General features: G+C 44.7%; 1 protein-coding gene across 6 annotated transcripts in view; it reads right to left on the minus strand.

Moving 5' to 3' along the window:
* The window catches only part of LOC120064349 (tensin-1-like), a 296,497-nt gene that overhangs the window by 122,541 nt on the left and 157,385 nt on the right, over positions 1-16,571 (minus strand). For 2 of the 6 annotated variants that reach the window (XM_039014869.1, XM_039014868.1), the window contains exon 1: positions 14,650-15,115. The exons of 2 other annotated variants lie outside the window; for them this stretch is intronic. In XM_039014869.1, coding sequence (XP_038870797.1) covers positions 14,650-14,670 — 21 coding nt within the window. In that variant the 5' untranslated portion in view covers positions 14,671-15,115. Of the gene's footprint in view, positions 1-13,768; positions 13,948-14,649; positions 15,116-16,571 lie in introns of those variants that run through there. 2 more of the 6 variants (XM_039014871.1, XM_039014870.1) reach the window with 1 other exon arrangement.

Raw genomic sequence — 16,571 nt, forward strand, 5'->3', positions numbered from 1 at the left:
ATTGTGGCAGTGTGAGAGGTGAGCTGCTGGTGCACTCCAGGCTACCATTACAATGTAATGAATCAATCGTGGTAGGTCAGGTGTATTTCCACAGTGACAAAAATGGGCATAGCACCACTCAAACCTTCAAACCTCTGGCACTGGCATAAACACAAGACCTCTCCTGAGTGCTTTAATGTTTACTCAGACCCAATACATCCATGCATCTGGAAATTCCTCATAGAAATATTCAGTGTGCAAATTCAATTTACTTGGCGTAACCAATAACAGAGGGCTTTCCGTAGCAGGGGAAATCTTAGTTTGCAAGATTCTGTGTTAGTTTGGAGAAAGGAATGAAGTGGAATCGCTGGCCCATGTGCCTGTGCCCATTCCCCCTTCAGAACAGCTATGCGTTCCTTTCTCTGTTTTCTTTCAGTGTGAAAAGTAGAACATCTTCAGCTGACTGCCAAGCTCTGATCCATCCCACACTGACTACATAACATTGTTTCCCTTCTCAATATGTAAATAGCCAGTCTTTTTCATATATATCTTATTCTCACTTTCTATCTACAAACTAAATATACTTCCTACAACCCGCCTCACCCAATGCGGTACGGATCTGCTATTTTTATTCCTTATTACTGGAACTTCCAGAAGCAAGCCAGCTAACTAGCTTCTAGTCTTTGTTAGCCAACGGCTAGCGGTCTTCACCTTTTTCTCGGTCACCAGCCAGCCAGCCTTAGCTCGGCCAGCCTTAGCTCGGACAACACCTGCCAGTTTGCACAGCGCGATATCAACCCAGAGCATATCGGACTGGTTCTCTCAACCATATCACCGGATTCCTGCCGCTCTGGATCATTACACCGGATCATCGCAGCTAGCTAGCTGCAAATGAGTGGCTACTGTTAGCTAACGCCTCTGTCCCGAAGCAAGACCAGCTAGCCTTGAGCTAGCCTCGAGCTAGGCCCATATATCAGCTAATTCTAGGGCTACAATAACTCCTTTGCCAATAGGCCTGGACCATTTATTGTCGACACGGAGCCCTGCCGATCCATCACGACTGGACTGCCGACGTGATCACCCGATGTGGTCTCAACAGGCTATTCTGTTACGATGTCGGCGAAGAACCATCTACTAGCCCCGGCCCGCTAGCTTTTCTGAACGCTGTGTCCCCTGCTCGCCTAGCGTAGTAGTGACTACCAAACGGCACCCTGACTCACCTATTGCGGCTCAAACTCAGGTCCTGTATGTACCTAACTGACCCGCTCTGCCCATTCATCGCCATTTACCCGTTGTTGTCTTAGCTCTCCTGATCAACACCTGTGATTGCTTTACGCCTCTCTCTAAAGTCAAAATGCCTTGTCTACTGCTGTCTTGGCTAGTTCTTATTGTTTATTTCACTGTAGAAGCCTCAGTCCCGCTCAAAATGCCTTACATAGCTCTTTTGTCCCACCCCACACATGTGGAGACCTCACCTACCTTAACTGGTGCCTCCAGAGACAAAACCTCTCTCATTGTCACTCAAAGCCTAGGTTTACCTCCACTGTACTCATATCCTACCATACCCTTGCCTGTACATTATGCCCTGAATCTATTCTACCACGGCCAGAAATCTGCTCCTTTAATTCTCTGTCCCCAACGCACTAGACGACCAGTTCTTATAGCCTTTAGCAGTACTCTTATGCTACTCCTCCTCTGTTCCTCTGGGGATGTAGAGGTTAACCCAGGCCCTGTAGCCCCCAGGTCCACTTCTATTCCCCAGGCGCTCTCATTTGTTGACTTCTGTAACCGTAAAAGCCTTGGTTTCATGCATGTTAACATCAGAAGCCTCCTCCCTAAGTTTGTTTTATTCACTGCTTGAGCACACTCCACCAACCCTGATGTCCTAGTCGTGTCTGAATCCTGGCTTAGGAAGGCCACCAAAGATTCAGAAATGTCCATCCCCAACTACAACATTTTCCGCCAAGATAGAACTGCCAAAAGGGGCGGAGTTGCAATCTACTGCAGAGACAGCCTGCAGAGTGCTGTCATGCTATCCAGGTCTGTGCCCAAACAGTTTGAGCTTCTACTTTTAAAAATCCAACTTTCCAGAAATAAGTCTCTTGCCGCTTGTTATAGACCCCCCTCAGCCCCCAACTGGGCCCTGGACACCATATGTGAATTAGTTGCCCCCCATTTATCTTCAGAGTTTGTACTGTTAGGTGACCTAAACTGGGATATGCTTAACACCCCGGCCATCCTACAATCTAAGCTAGATGCCCTCAATCTCACACAAATTATCAAGGAACCTACCAGGTACAACCCTAAATCCGTAAACACGAGCACCCTCATCCTGACCAACCTACCCTCTAAATACACCGCTGCTGTCTTCAACCAGGACCTCAGCAATCACTGCCTCATTGCCTGCATGTGTATTGGTTCTCGGTCAAACGACCACCCCTTATCACTGTCAAACACTCCCTAAAACACTTCAGCGAGCAGGCCTTTCTAATCAACCTGGTCCGGGTATCCTGGAAGGATATTGACCTCATTCCGTCAATGTGCAACTTTTCAGGGAAGTTAGGAACCAATATACACAGGCAGTTAGGAAAGCAAAGGCTAGCTTTTTCAAACAGAAATGTGCATCCTGTTGCACATACTCCAAAAAGTCCTGGGGCACTGTAAAGTCCATGGAGAATAAGACTACCTACTTCCAGCTGCCCACTGCACTGAGGCTAGGAAACACTGTCACCACCGATAAAACTACGATCATCGAGAATGTCAATAAGCATTTATCTACGGATGGCCATGCTTTCCACCTGGCTACCCCTACCCCTGTCAACAGCTCTGCACCCCCCACAGCAACTTGCCCAAGCCTCCCCCATTTCTCCTTCACCCAAATCCAGATAGCTGATGCTCTGAAAGACCTGCAAAATCTGGAACCCTACAAATCAGCTGGGCTTGACAATCTGGACCCTCTCTTTCTAAAATTATCCGTCGCAATTGTTGCAACCCCTATTACCGGTTTGTTCAACCTCTCTTTCGTATCGTCTGAGATCCCTAAAGATTGGAAAGCTGCCGCGGTCATCCCACTCATCAAAGGGGGAAACACTCTAGACCCAAACTGTTACAGACCTATCCTATCCTATCCTACCCTGCCTTTCTAAAGTCTTCGAAAGCCAAGTTAACAAATTGTCTGGACCTCTGGCAGTTTCTATGGGGGACTCTTTTCTCTGTATACATCAATGATGTCGCTCTTGCTGCGGGTGATTCTCAGATCCACCTCTACGCAGACGACACCATTCTGTATACTTCTGGCCCTTCTTTGGACACTGTGTTAACAAACCTCCAGACGAGCTTCAATGCCATACAACACTCCTTCTGTGGCCTCCAACTGCTCTTCAATGCCAATAAAACTAAATACATGCTCTTCAACCGACCGCTGCCCGCACCTGCCCGCCCGTCTAGCATCAATACTCTGGACGGTTCTGACTTAGAATATGTGGACAACTACAAATACCTAGGTGTCTGGTTAGACTGTAAACTCTCCTTCCAGACTCACATTAAGCATCTCCAATCCAAAATTAAATCTAGAATCGGCTTCCTATTTCGCAACAAAGCATCCTTCACTCATGCTGCTAAACATACTCCCATAAAACTGACCATCCTACCGATCCTTGACTTTGGCGATGTCATTTACAGAATAGCCTCCAACACTCTACTCAGCAATTGTATGTAGTCTGTCACAGTGCCATTCGTTTTGTCACCAAAGCCCCATATACTACCCACCACTGCGTCCTGTATGCTCTCGTTGGCTGGCCCTCGCTTCATATTCGTCGCCAAACCCACTGGCTCCAGGTCATCTATACGTCTTTTCTAGGTAAAGCTCTGCCTTATCTCAGCTCACTGGTCGCCATAGCAGCACCCACCCATAGCACACGCTCCAGCAGGTATATTTCCCTGAAAGCCAACTCCTGCTTTGGCCGCCTTTCCTTCGAGTTCTCTGCTGCCAATGACTGGAACGAAATGCAAAAATCACTTATATCTCCCTCACTAAATTTAAGCATCAGCTGTCAGAGCAGCTCACAGATCATTGCACATGTACACAGCCCATCTGTAAATAGCCCACCCAACTACCTCATCCCCATATTGTTAAAACATTTTTTTTCTCCTTTGCACCCTAGTATCTCTACTTGCACATTCATCGTCTGCACATCTATCACTCCAGTGTTTAATTGCTAAATTGTAATTATTTTGCCACTATGGCCTATTTATTGCCTTACCTCCCTAATCTTACTACATCTGCACACACTGTATATAGATTTTTCTATTGTGTTATTGACTGTACGTTTGTTTATCCTATGTGTAACTCTGTGTTGTTTGTGTCGCACTGCTTTGCTTTATCTTGGCCAGGTCGCAGTTGTAAATGAGAACTTGTTCTCAACTAGCCTACCTGGTTAAATAAAGGTGAAATAATAATTTAAAAAAAACATTTAGCAACACTGAAGGGCCAGGCGAGGGGATGGATGTGAGTAACATCTTAGAGAGAGAGGGGGAGAGAGAGACAGAGAGAGAGAGGGGGAGAGAGAGTTAGACAGAGAGACAGAGACAGAGAGAGAGACAGAGACAGAGACGGGCAGACAAACAGAGAGACAGAGACAGATACAGAGAGACAGAGACAGAGACAGGCAGACAGACAGAGAGACAGAGAGAGAGACAGAGAGAGATGCAGAGAGACAGAGACAGGCAGACAGACAGAGAGAGAGACAGGCAGACAGACAGAGAGAGAGACAGACAGACAGACAGACAGACAGACAGACAGACAGACAGACAGACAGACAGACAGACAGACAGGCAGACAGACAGACAGGCAGACAGACAGACAGACAGACAGACAGACAGACAGACAGACAGACAGACAGACAGACAGACAGACAGACAGACAGACAGACAGACAGACAGACAGACAGACAGACAGACAGAGAGCGCACATGGCAGAGGGGTGAAAGAGGGGTGTGAAATAGAGCAGGCTTTGACACACTCTAAATCCCTGCCATGTTTATTCTCCCTGGCGAGGACTGGAGAGGCCTGCTGCGTCTTCAACAGGGCCGCCTGTTCATTCTCACTCCATCTTTGTTTGGCAGAACTACTGTCACACGGCAGAGAGAAGCTATGCCTTGTTTCTTTTGTTACTGCTCAGTGAGGTCACACTTCCTCCAGACTCTTCAGGATGACATGTGGGATCAAGTCTTATTTACCAATGAGGTGACTTGCACATTGCCATGTTTTTATTGTTTGGCAAATGGCCAAGCATTGAGAACCCCATGGAGACAGTGAAAGAGGGGAAAAGGGGAGGCAGAAACAAGGAGAGCAATAAAGTGGTAGCCTGTTCACAGATCTGTATGTGTGACCATAGGAGTTGGCAAGACAGCACAAACTGATCTGGGACCAGGCTAAAAAGGTTGGTTATTGCTTAGAATACAGATAACAGAGGGGAAGGTGAAGGTTAATCTCCAATCACGAGGGAGACTTGTGTCTCAGGATGGTAAGTTGGTGGTTGAGATATCCCTCTAGTGGTGTGGGGGCTGTGCTTTGGCAAAGAGGGTGGGGTTATATCCTGCCTGTTTGGACCTGTCCGGGGGTATCATCGGATGGGGCCACAGTGTCTCCTGACCCCTCCTGTCTCAGCCTTCAGTATTTATGCTGCAGTAGTTTATGTGTCGGGGGGCTAGGGTCAGTCTGTTATATCTGGAGTACTCCTCCTGTCTTATCCGGTGTCCTGTGTGAGTTTAAGTATGCTCTCTCTAATTCTCTCTTTCTCTTTCTTTCTCTTTCTTTCTCTCTCTCGGAGGACCTGAGCCCTAGGACCATGCCTCAGGAGTACCTGGCATGATGACTCCTTGCTGTCCCCAGTCCACATGGCCGTGCTGCTGCTCCAGTTTCAACTGTTCTGCCTGCGGCTATGGAACCCTGACCTGTTCACCGAATGTGCTACCTGTCCCAGACCTACTGTTTTTAACTCTCTAGAGACAGCAGGAGCGGTAGAGCTACTCTTAATGATCGGCTATGAAAAGCCAACTGACATTTACTCCTGAGGTGCTGACTTGCTGCACCCTCGACAACTACTGTGATTATTATTATTTGACCATGCTGGTCATTTATGAACATTTGAACATCTTGGCCATGTTCTGTTATAATCTCCACCCGGCACAGCCAGAAGAGGACTGGCCACCCCTCATAGCCTGGTTCCTCTCTAGGTTTCTTCCTAGGTTTTGGCCTTTCTAGGGAGTTTTTCCTAGCCACCGTGCTTCTAGACCTGCATTGCTTGCTGTTTGGGGTTTTAGGCTGGGTTTCTGTACAGCACTTTGAGATATCAGCTGATGTAAGAAGGGCTATATAAATACATTTGATTTGTGTATGAGGGTAATAGCGGATTCCTGCCATGAAACAATATCAGAGTCACAAGTTATTTGAACATGACCAAGCAATGGAAGAACATAATGCCCATATGATCAAATGTAAGAAAGTAAAATGCGATAGATAGATGCGTACCACATTTCATTGTAGTACACTTTATTGTAAAATTGCAATGTATTGTATCGTGTTGTAGCTTATCATAATATGTGTAAGTCTAAGTCTATTGGGATATGGCAACATTAGATTACTCACCCTTGGTTACCCTGAGCTGACATACAGTACTATAACTCAATTTGACTATAACTGCCTTAGTCAAGCCTTGGAAAGCAACAGTTCTTTTGTCTCTCAGGGAGCTGTGGCAGGCTGAGACAGGCTAGCACTGACAGGCAGCCTGGCTGGCATTTAGCACATTTGTGGAGAAGAGTTATGGGGATACAGAAATCCCCTTCGCGGGCAGGTGGGCTGGTTTGATGCTCCGGGTCTAGTTTTGGAAACACGGCGACAGCAGACTAACTGGCACAAAACACGAGTTATCTCTCAGTGGCATCTGAGGTCTCTGGTGAGATAGATGGGTGGATGTCTATGTCTTTCTCTATCCCTCATACAGACATGGGTGCGCCACACGACACGCATACTGTATGCACAGACACATACACAGACACGCGTGCATACACACATGCTGAATAAGTACAAACTGTTCACACACTCCCTTATAACCACAATGTGTTTTGCACACAATCTCAGAATTGCTGATGTGCAAATAAATATGTCCATAATTGACTCCATTAGAGCAATATTGATAAAGTACATACACATCTCTGGGACGCCAACTGCATACCTTCGCTCAAATAAGCATTAATCACCGCAGTTTCATTCCAGAGCCAATATTGAAATGTTAATGAGCAGAGCAAATAAACTCTTCCATTTGGGGAACATAGAAAGAGTTCCACTTTTCAGTAAACGTTTGTGGGGCCTGTCTCTGTTTGTGGTTCTCTTTATGGACCGTTTGGAAAAAACACATGTATGCTACACAGACACACACACAGAAACACACACACACACACACACACACACACACACACACACACACACACACACACACACACACACACACACACACACACACACACACACACACACACACACACACACACACACACACACACACACACACACATACATGCAAACACAATGTACAGCATACCTGCTTGCACACCCAAAGACTAATACTGTCATTGAACTTTTTATACAAGTCACCATTTCTGCTCCTGTAAGGTAAATCATAACATTGTACTGTATGACACTGTTGCCAATTGTGACTATAATATCGCAGCCGAATGTGAGTGCAAGAGTCAACCCCAGTTTCTCTGTTGAAGATCAGTTGACTGCTCCATGCTGACTGCATGACCAGCCCTGTGGTTTTATTGCTGCTGGTCTGGATGGTGAATATTTGCAGCATGGAAGGATCCAGACCTGGCAAGGTGTTTCCTGCCCTTTTTCCAATACTAAAGTCCCTCCATCAATCAAGGCAGAAAAAGCAAACAAGAACACAAGGGCTTTCTGATGAAACCGTGGAAACAGCTAGGGCCTGCATTCCATAAACATTCCACAGGGAGACTGGGGGCCTGATAAGAGAGAGCGAGAGAGAGAGAGGCCTCATGGGAGGGAATGTTACGCGGAACACAGCCCCCCTTCTCCGCACTCAACTGCTGGCGCGCACCCATGGTTCCCAGGGAGAGAATATTTCACATAGCGTTCGGGGAGTCGTCTGGAGTTTTGGGAGGGGTAGGGGTGGGGGATGCACATGCTGGCTGATGATAATGATGGGTGGGATAGGGACAAAGTAATAGGGTACCTACCTTCTACCTAGCCTCTCTAGCCTTTGCAAGAAAGTGATAATGTATGGAGGGGCTAAGGGTCTATACCAGGGCATTGGCAACATGCGGGCAAGTGATTTTTTTTGGCCTCCTAAAATACATCTTAATTTTTTTATAATTATGTTCCGGCACCTCGACCATCCGCTCCAGACAAAAATCGTCCCGCTGCTGAACAAAAATATAAATGCGACATGCAACAATTTCAAAGATTTTACTGAGTTACAGTTCATATATGGAAATCAGTCAATTGAATTAAATTCATTAGGCCCTAATCTATTGATTTCACATGACTGGTAATACAGATATGCATCTAATGGTCAAAGATACCTTGAAAAAAATAGGTAGGACCGTGGATCAGAAAACCAGTCAGTATCTGGTGTGGCCACCATTTGCCTCATGCAGCACTACACATCTCCTTCGCATAAAGTTGATAAGGCTGTTGTTTGTGGCCTGTGGAATGTTGTCCCTCTCCTCTTCAATGGCTGTGCGAAGTTGCTGGATATTGGAACTGGAACACGCTGTCGCACACATCGATCCAGAGCATTCCAAACATGGCAAGACAATGGGCCTCAGGATCTTGTCATGGTATCTCTGTGCATTCAAATTGCCATCAATAAAATGTAAATGTTTTCATTGTCCGTAGCTTATGCCTGCCTATACCATAACCCCACCGCCACCATGGGGCACTCTGTTCACAACATTGACATCACCCAACCGCTCGCCCACATGATGCCATACATGTGGTCTGCGGTTGAGAGGCCGGTTGGACTTACTGCCAAATTCTCTAAATTGACATTGGTGGAGAAATGGTAGAGAAATTAACATTGTTAATAATTAACATTCTCTGGCAACAGCTCTGGTGGACGACCCTGCAGTCAGCATGCCAATTGCACGCTCCCCCTCAAAACTTGCGACATCTGTGGCATTGTGTTGTGTGACAAAACTGCACATTTTGGAGTGACCTTTTTATGCCCCCAGCACAACGTGCACCTGTGGAATGATCATGCTGTTTAATCAGCTTCTTGATATGCCACAGCTGTCAGGTGGATTGATTATCTTGGCAAAGGAGAAATGCTCACAAACAGGGATATAAACAAACATGAGAGAAATAAGCTTTTAGTGCGCATAGAACATTTCTGGGATCTTTTCAACTCATGAAACATCGGACCAACACTTTACATGTTGCATTTATATTTTTGTTCAGTGTAGTTCCCTACCTCTGGTCTATACTATCTAGCCATGCTGGGGAACACGGAAGTAAGCCACTTCCGTTCTTCTGTGGGAGGCAGCAGGTACAACACAGGTTTTCTGTTAGATATAACAGCTGGACTGCTATCAGTTAGTTGTACATACAACAAAACCAGGATCATAAGCAGGGCACCTCCCCCATAGCTGTCATAAACACAGTATGATCAGTAACAGTATTAGGGCCTTTAGTCGCTTAGTTGCATTTGTAACTAATTCGCTTGAATGTACAGTAGGATCTCTATTGATCACTATTGATGTGGGAATGGGCATCATTCAACCTCTGTCAGTGTTGAATTACTCTAGACTCCAATAGGTTTGTAGAGGGCAAACTATGAGTTGTAAACTATAGATTCAAAACAATCACTGTACACCAAAACACAATGTTAATGACATAACCACCATGAATGTGATGTTATATAGTATTCTATTCTACTCCCTGGGGTCGTCAGAGAAGTCACTTTCAATAAGCATAATGGTGTAGTTATGTAAACCGGGCTCCATATTTGACTGACGGTGTCCCAGGAGGGTCAAACAGGGCCGTGGATGACTCAGTTCTACTACGGTGGTGGGATGTGGTTGAAGAGACAAAATACAGCGAGCCATTGATTCTGACAGAACTGGCAACCGACAGGGCTGCCATTTTACTGTAATCATCGGGGATGTTACCCGCAGCCGCAAATGTAAACCCCCTTGTCAAGCTTACAGGCCGCGGCAAAGGCTGGGATTGCGAACAGAGGAGCGGAAACAGGGTCTCGTTCTCCTCTTTAATCCCTTTCCTTCACTCCCTTCCAGCAGCAACCACTGGTCAATAAAGAGCCGTTATGCGAGGCGAGACCGCCGTCTTAATTGCATGGAGGCATTTTGGAGAAATCAGCTATTATTAAATGTCTGGGCCCAGTGTTCCCCATTAAGGGGTATTATAGGGGCTCTGAATGGCCTTAGTCTTGAGGAGCTGGCATGGGACTAGACTTTGTTGGTGGAGAACCGTGAGACCTTTAGATCACATTGTGCACCATGTGTGACTAGAGTATAGAAATAGGATGAGGTTGAGCCCTGACACTGATCTAAGGTCAGTTTTATATTGTGCTATGCACAATTTGTTACTTTACAAGTCATTGGGCAATCTTCATAACATATGATGACAATGGCAATGGCAATAGGATGACTTCAGTCCTGCTCTCCTTTTAAGTGTTACCAAAGCACACACCTGTAAAGCATACCAGATAACACATGGCATGATATTAATTTGCACAATTACGGTCGCTATGGATTTTTTTTTTAGTTACAGTACACCATTCTCTTGAACAACATAGCATTATTATACTTAAAAAAAAAATACATTTTCATTACCTTTTCATAGACGCTTGAGTGGGCATATTTTGGTCACAGTTGGCTTTCCACTGTTTAACTGGCAACTCTTAGTCATGAGTTATCGTGACCTTCTTTAAGGTTACTTTGCCACGAAATGTTCTGACCCTCTGTCAGGTGACAACTGAATGGACAACTATTCACTATGTCCAAAACAACACACAGGATGTTTTCACTCAATCTCCTTAACAAACCTCCATTTAGGTTCGGTCAACATTAATACCGTAGAGGAACCAAAAGTCTTTAAAGTAGCCATGTGTAACATTAGCTGATCTCCTTCAAGTATATGGGGCCTTCAGAAAACATGGCCCTGTGCCCTCAAAGATTTTATTAATCTCACTAAAAGCCAGACTGTAAACAATTAACCATTGACACATGTATTAGTGCAGTGCTAATGTCTGCTGCATAACGTGTGCCAACGTTAAAGCAGCGTTGAATCTGATGGGAGTGCATACTGAGGCTGGTTCTATTTTTCAATAAACTGGGCACAGTATATGATGACGTACACTGTCTGATGTGCTGTCGTTTCTTGTCTCTCTCTGGAACAATATCGACTTCAGGCCTCAAACTCATGCCAATGTGTTTACTTCTCCTTTGTCCTTTCCTTCTAATCAGCAACTTAGAACAGTCTCCCCCTAGCCAATCAATGATTGTACAATCATTTATCAATTACGTGCCACAGTGGAGAAAAAACGGACTCTGTTGTTGCCCTTGCTTGCTCTCACCTTTGGAACCCTACAACTAGCATTTTAGCACGTTAGCACCTTCTGTGTGAGTTTCCCCGTATGATGCAGAGAATCTCGTACTTTTGGTCCCTGGAGAGAAACACATGTTGAACTAATTTAAGGGGACACTATGGGGATATGCATGACTTCCATATGGACAGGCATGACTGTCTCTGAATCTCTTTAAGGAAGGGTGAGGAGTTATAGAGGCTTAGATTGTAATCTGATCCCTGGGTTAAAAAGACATTCCCTACCAGTAACTATGTGGGGCCCAGGTGTCAACTAGTGACAGCAGGTAGTTGTTGGAGATGTCTCTCGTCAAACTGTCCCTGTAAACCAATTACAGTGTATCTGGCTTATAACTTTAAAGTGCTGGAACATGTTTAAAACAGGACCAGAAAAAAATAACTCATAAATAACTTCTACCAGATCATAACAAACCGTATGTTTTGGATGATTTACCTAATGTTGATAATAGAATAGCCCTATGTTCTGTAGAGACATTAAAATGGTGAACCGTTATCTTTCCTGAGAAGGATTGAAACACACCCACACAGACTGCACCAAAACATAGATGGCAGACGTGATTAGCCATCACACACAGTACACTTACACGCGCTTGAACACGCACACAGAAGCTGTACTTATGTTTACCATCAAAGAGCACCTTTTATCATATCACCTTGTACAGTTGTGAATTGGGAAGAGGAAAATAACACGGTGTGGGAGGGAAGGAGGAATGAAGCTGGTGCTGCTAAAATACACAACAGGAATGTAAACAAAGTGGTGCCGCACAAGATACGGTGTTCCCGTTTTACAGATACGGAGTGAGGGTCTACAGATGTAGGATCTTAATTTGAGCCAGTTTGCTACAGTAGGAAAATAATCCTGCAGCAACAATAATTATTATGTAAATTATTATGTGGATTATAATTGATGTACATTTTTGTAGGGGTTGATACATGTTTCCTAACGGAAAATCTCATTTCAAAGTGGACATTCTAAGCTTTAGAAGCATTTTAAAATCTCAAATACACTACAAGTTTAAAATGTCCTGTCCATTGCAGGAAAGTTATCCAGCAAGAGGGCGATCAAATTAAGATCCTACACCTGTATGATCAACTATTGTTCCCCTGATTGCAGTGTGTGTGTGTGTGTGTGTGTGTGTGTGTGTGTGTGTGTGTGTGTGTGTGTGTGTGTGTAGGGCGGCACACAATTGGCCCAGCATCATCCGGGTTTGACCGGGGTAGGCCGTTATTGTAAATAAGAATTTGTTCTTAACTGACTTGCCTAGTTAAATAAAGGTTAAATAAAAAGATATATATATAATAATTAAAAATATAAATATCCACGAAATGCAACAAGCCCCAAAGTTCCATAATGGGACATTTTTAAACAGACAGTCATCAAACAACATTCCTTAACACACAGTACAAAGCATTGCTCTGCCAAAATCCTCATCCAAATGTTTTAGGGGCAGAGTAAAATGGTGGACCTGGAATTCTAAAGTGCTCTTAAATCACAATTAGAGGCATGCAGCGCAAATAATAATAATGCTCTACATTCTACAGGATCTCAGTATACAGTCTATGTGGTTATAGGACATTATGTGAGACATTTTCACACACACACACACACTCTCTCTGACACTCAAAACTCACACACACACCCCTTCATCACTCGCTCTCGCTCTCGCTCTAAAACTCAACTCTACTATTCATCTGTTTCCCTGGCTCGCTCGGTGATACAGTATTTTGTTGCATGGAGACATCTATCATGGCGTGTCCGATGTGGACTGCAGACTCCACTGCAGCAAAGCTTAGCTAACAGACAGAATGTGAAAATAAATATGCTTCTACTACAAAACTGACAAAAGTCTCTCTCTGGTTCCCTGCCAATGGATGCTATAGGTACTGTATTCCCACACAAAACAAGCTTCATCCCGATGTTCTAGTGAGACGGTCCATATTGGTTTACGTTTCTCTTGGCCATACATTGCAAGGAATTCCTGATATGTTGAGGCAAGCGGGGAGGAATTCTGTCCAGGACTGGACTAATAATGGGAAGAAGCAAGAGGAGGAGAGATACTTGGAGACTGATGAACACGGGTGCGCCACACTCAAACACAAACACATACACACACAGAATGATAGAACCCCTAGTTGTCTACATTACCTCTGGGATGTCTTTAAGAGCAAACACTGCTCATTTCCCACGAGCTCCAAACTCACTGATGAATACTCTCTAAGTTTTCTCCCTATGCTGTTGCTCTTTCCCCCCCAATTTGAGGCAAATTGGATGCAATTGCATCTGCTATAAGAGCCAAAAATTCCCAAACTGCTGTTAGTTTCTCACGGTTGAGACGGAGTGACTGTGGTTATTATTGGTCAGGGAGCAGGGTCAGGGTCTAGAGTGTCGGATGCTGCGTGGACACGTACATTTCTCACACACACACACACACACACACACACACACACACACACACACACACACACACACACACACACACACACACACACACACACACACACACACACACACACACACACACACACACACACACACACAAAGATCCCTCAGTGAAGGGGAAGCAAAAGCCATTGTATGTCCTGTGAACAAGCTCTGAACAGTTTGACAACACGGGACCACCCGCATGCTAAATGGACAATAACACGATGGTACTAATAAACTAACTACTGTCTACCACATGGAAGTGCATGTAGTGAACTGAAAGGTGATCCTCTATTTCACATGCACAGTGCACACACTCCTGTTCCCTTCTTATTCTGTCTCATTATTCTCGTTATGTCTGTCTGTCTGTCACACATACAGACACACACACACACACACATCTGAGAGCACTTAGAACTTGCTGTTTCTTTACACAGAACAAGCAAACACAGTGTGCCACTGCCAGGGGTTAATATTCCATTCACCGCTGGAGTTGCACAACCTAGACCGGAGACTACCTAGCTCAAATTCCAGACATAACTACCGGGTAAACAAGAGCTCTCCTCACAAACGAGAGGAGCGTGGGACCAGCCTGTTCTTCTTACCTGATACACAGCCGTAGCCATCCTCTCAGTGTCTCTCTCTCTCCCTCTCTTTCACTCGTTCCTTCTTTTGCTGTTTCCACGTTTAGTGCGGCATCGTCCTTTCTTTCAGTGTGCAGAGAGGCAGAGAATGGCTTGCTTTGTCGGCATGCACAGTAGATGGGGTAATCCAAAGACTGCCTACCGAGGCTGGAGAGATCGTGGAGGTGTGTGTGAGAGAGAGAGAGGTATGTATTTTTCTGGCTTCACAAGGCTCCACGCTAATAGCTCTGGCTTTTCGTTCCTCTTCCCCCTTGCCAGAAAAATGAGCATAAAAATGTCTCAAGTCTCTTTATACGGTCAAGTACCACGATGAGGGCCAAATAGTGAGCCCTAACACCCAAGATCTGGAACAGCGCACTGCAGCACTCAGCACCAACAAATTGGGAAAGTCTGGCTGCGGGCTATTGCTAATCCCCCCTTTCTCTCTCTCCACTCTCTCTCTTTCTCTCCTTGCTCTCCTCCCTCTCACTTAGTCACTCCTTCCTCCTTTACTCTCAATCTGAGCACATGCTCGCAAGCAAGGAGAGAGGGGGAAAAAATATCAGAAGTATATCTAGCTAAATTTCCCAAGGAGTGCAGGGGTTGGACTTGAGCTTGACACAAGACAAAAGCCCCCCCCTTTTCTCCCTCTCGTTGTTATCAGGTTACAGGTTAAATATGAGTTGACAAGCTCATGTCTTGCCTCTCTCTCGCTCTTTCACACACACATTCACAGACACAGTCACAAACACACACACAGTCACAAACACACACACAGTCACAAACACACACACACACACACACACACACACACACACAAACACACACACACACACACACACACACACACACACACACACACACACACACACACACACACACACACACACACACACACACACACACACAAACTGAGAAGCTTCAGAAAAGCTCCAATATCCCCTGAAACAATAGTTTAGTCCTTGAGGGTCTTACAAATGACTAAAATAGAGACTGTGCAGTAATAATAATGGACCTAAATTCATACAGATGTTGTTTACTGTATCCAGCTCGCTAATAATCACCTAAATGAAAGATAGACCATCAGGGAGCATAGAAAATTCAAAAAATGATGGATAGAGGATTATTTTGGGAAAATTGTGACGCAGAGGAAATGTTACACATTTTCAGTGCATCCCCACAGACCTCATTGAAAATCGAATGCGACCTCTAGGCAAAATGAGTTTGTCACCCCTGGTTTAGTCCTTTGTGTTCGAGTGATCTATTGATACTATGATTCAGTTTCATATGGAAACAACCAAAGACTTTCAGCTACTAAACATCGTGATTTACATTTAATATAGTGCTTTTTCATGAAATCTAGTCAAAAATCTAAATCAAATTAGTGACAATTATCTACAGATTAAGGTAGCATTGAATACAAATAAACTTTAAAGCACCCCCCCCCCCTCCCAGAGGAAAATGACGCCACTATTTCACCGTCATTTCCTGTCCTAGAGAGGAAATCCACGTTAAGGTTTCACCTCAGACGAATGACGAAGACTACTTATTCAGAAATTGGGTGTGGTAATTTCCACAAGGAAATTACGGCACTGACAGTAGTCGACGTAGCTAGCTAGCATGCTAACCTTATCTAGCTAGCTAGATAGCTATCTTGCTAATCTTATCTAGCTAGCTAATGTTATCTGTTGCTGCTGGGTTTTGACTTTGTCATCTATTGTTATCTCCAAAGTTTTGGCATCTTCTGTACATTGCAGATGCGAATCCGCCATAGAAATAGTTTGAAATAATAAAATGAATCTCCGGTAATATGGATAACTATTCAAAGATAGCTGATATGCTTTTTTCTACATTGTAATGGACCAGGTGCAACCTTTGGTAGGTAAGCTGTTGGTAGGTTTCGG

The sequence above is a fragment of the Salvelinus namaycush genome, chromosome 19 (assembly GCF_016432855.1).
Source record: "Salvelinus namaycush isolate Seneca chromosome 19, SaNama_1.0, whole genome shotgun sequence".
Classification (NCBI taxonomy): Eukaryota; Metazoa; Chordata; class Actinopteri; order Salmoniformes; family Salmonidae; genus Salvelinus; species Salvelinus namaycush.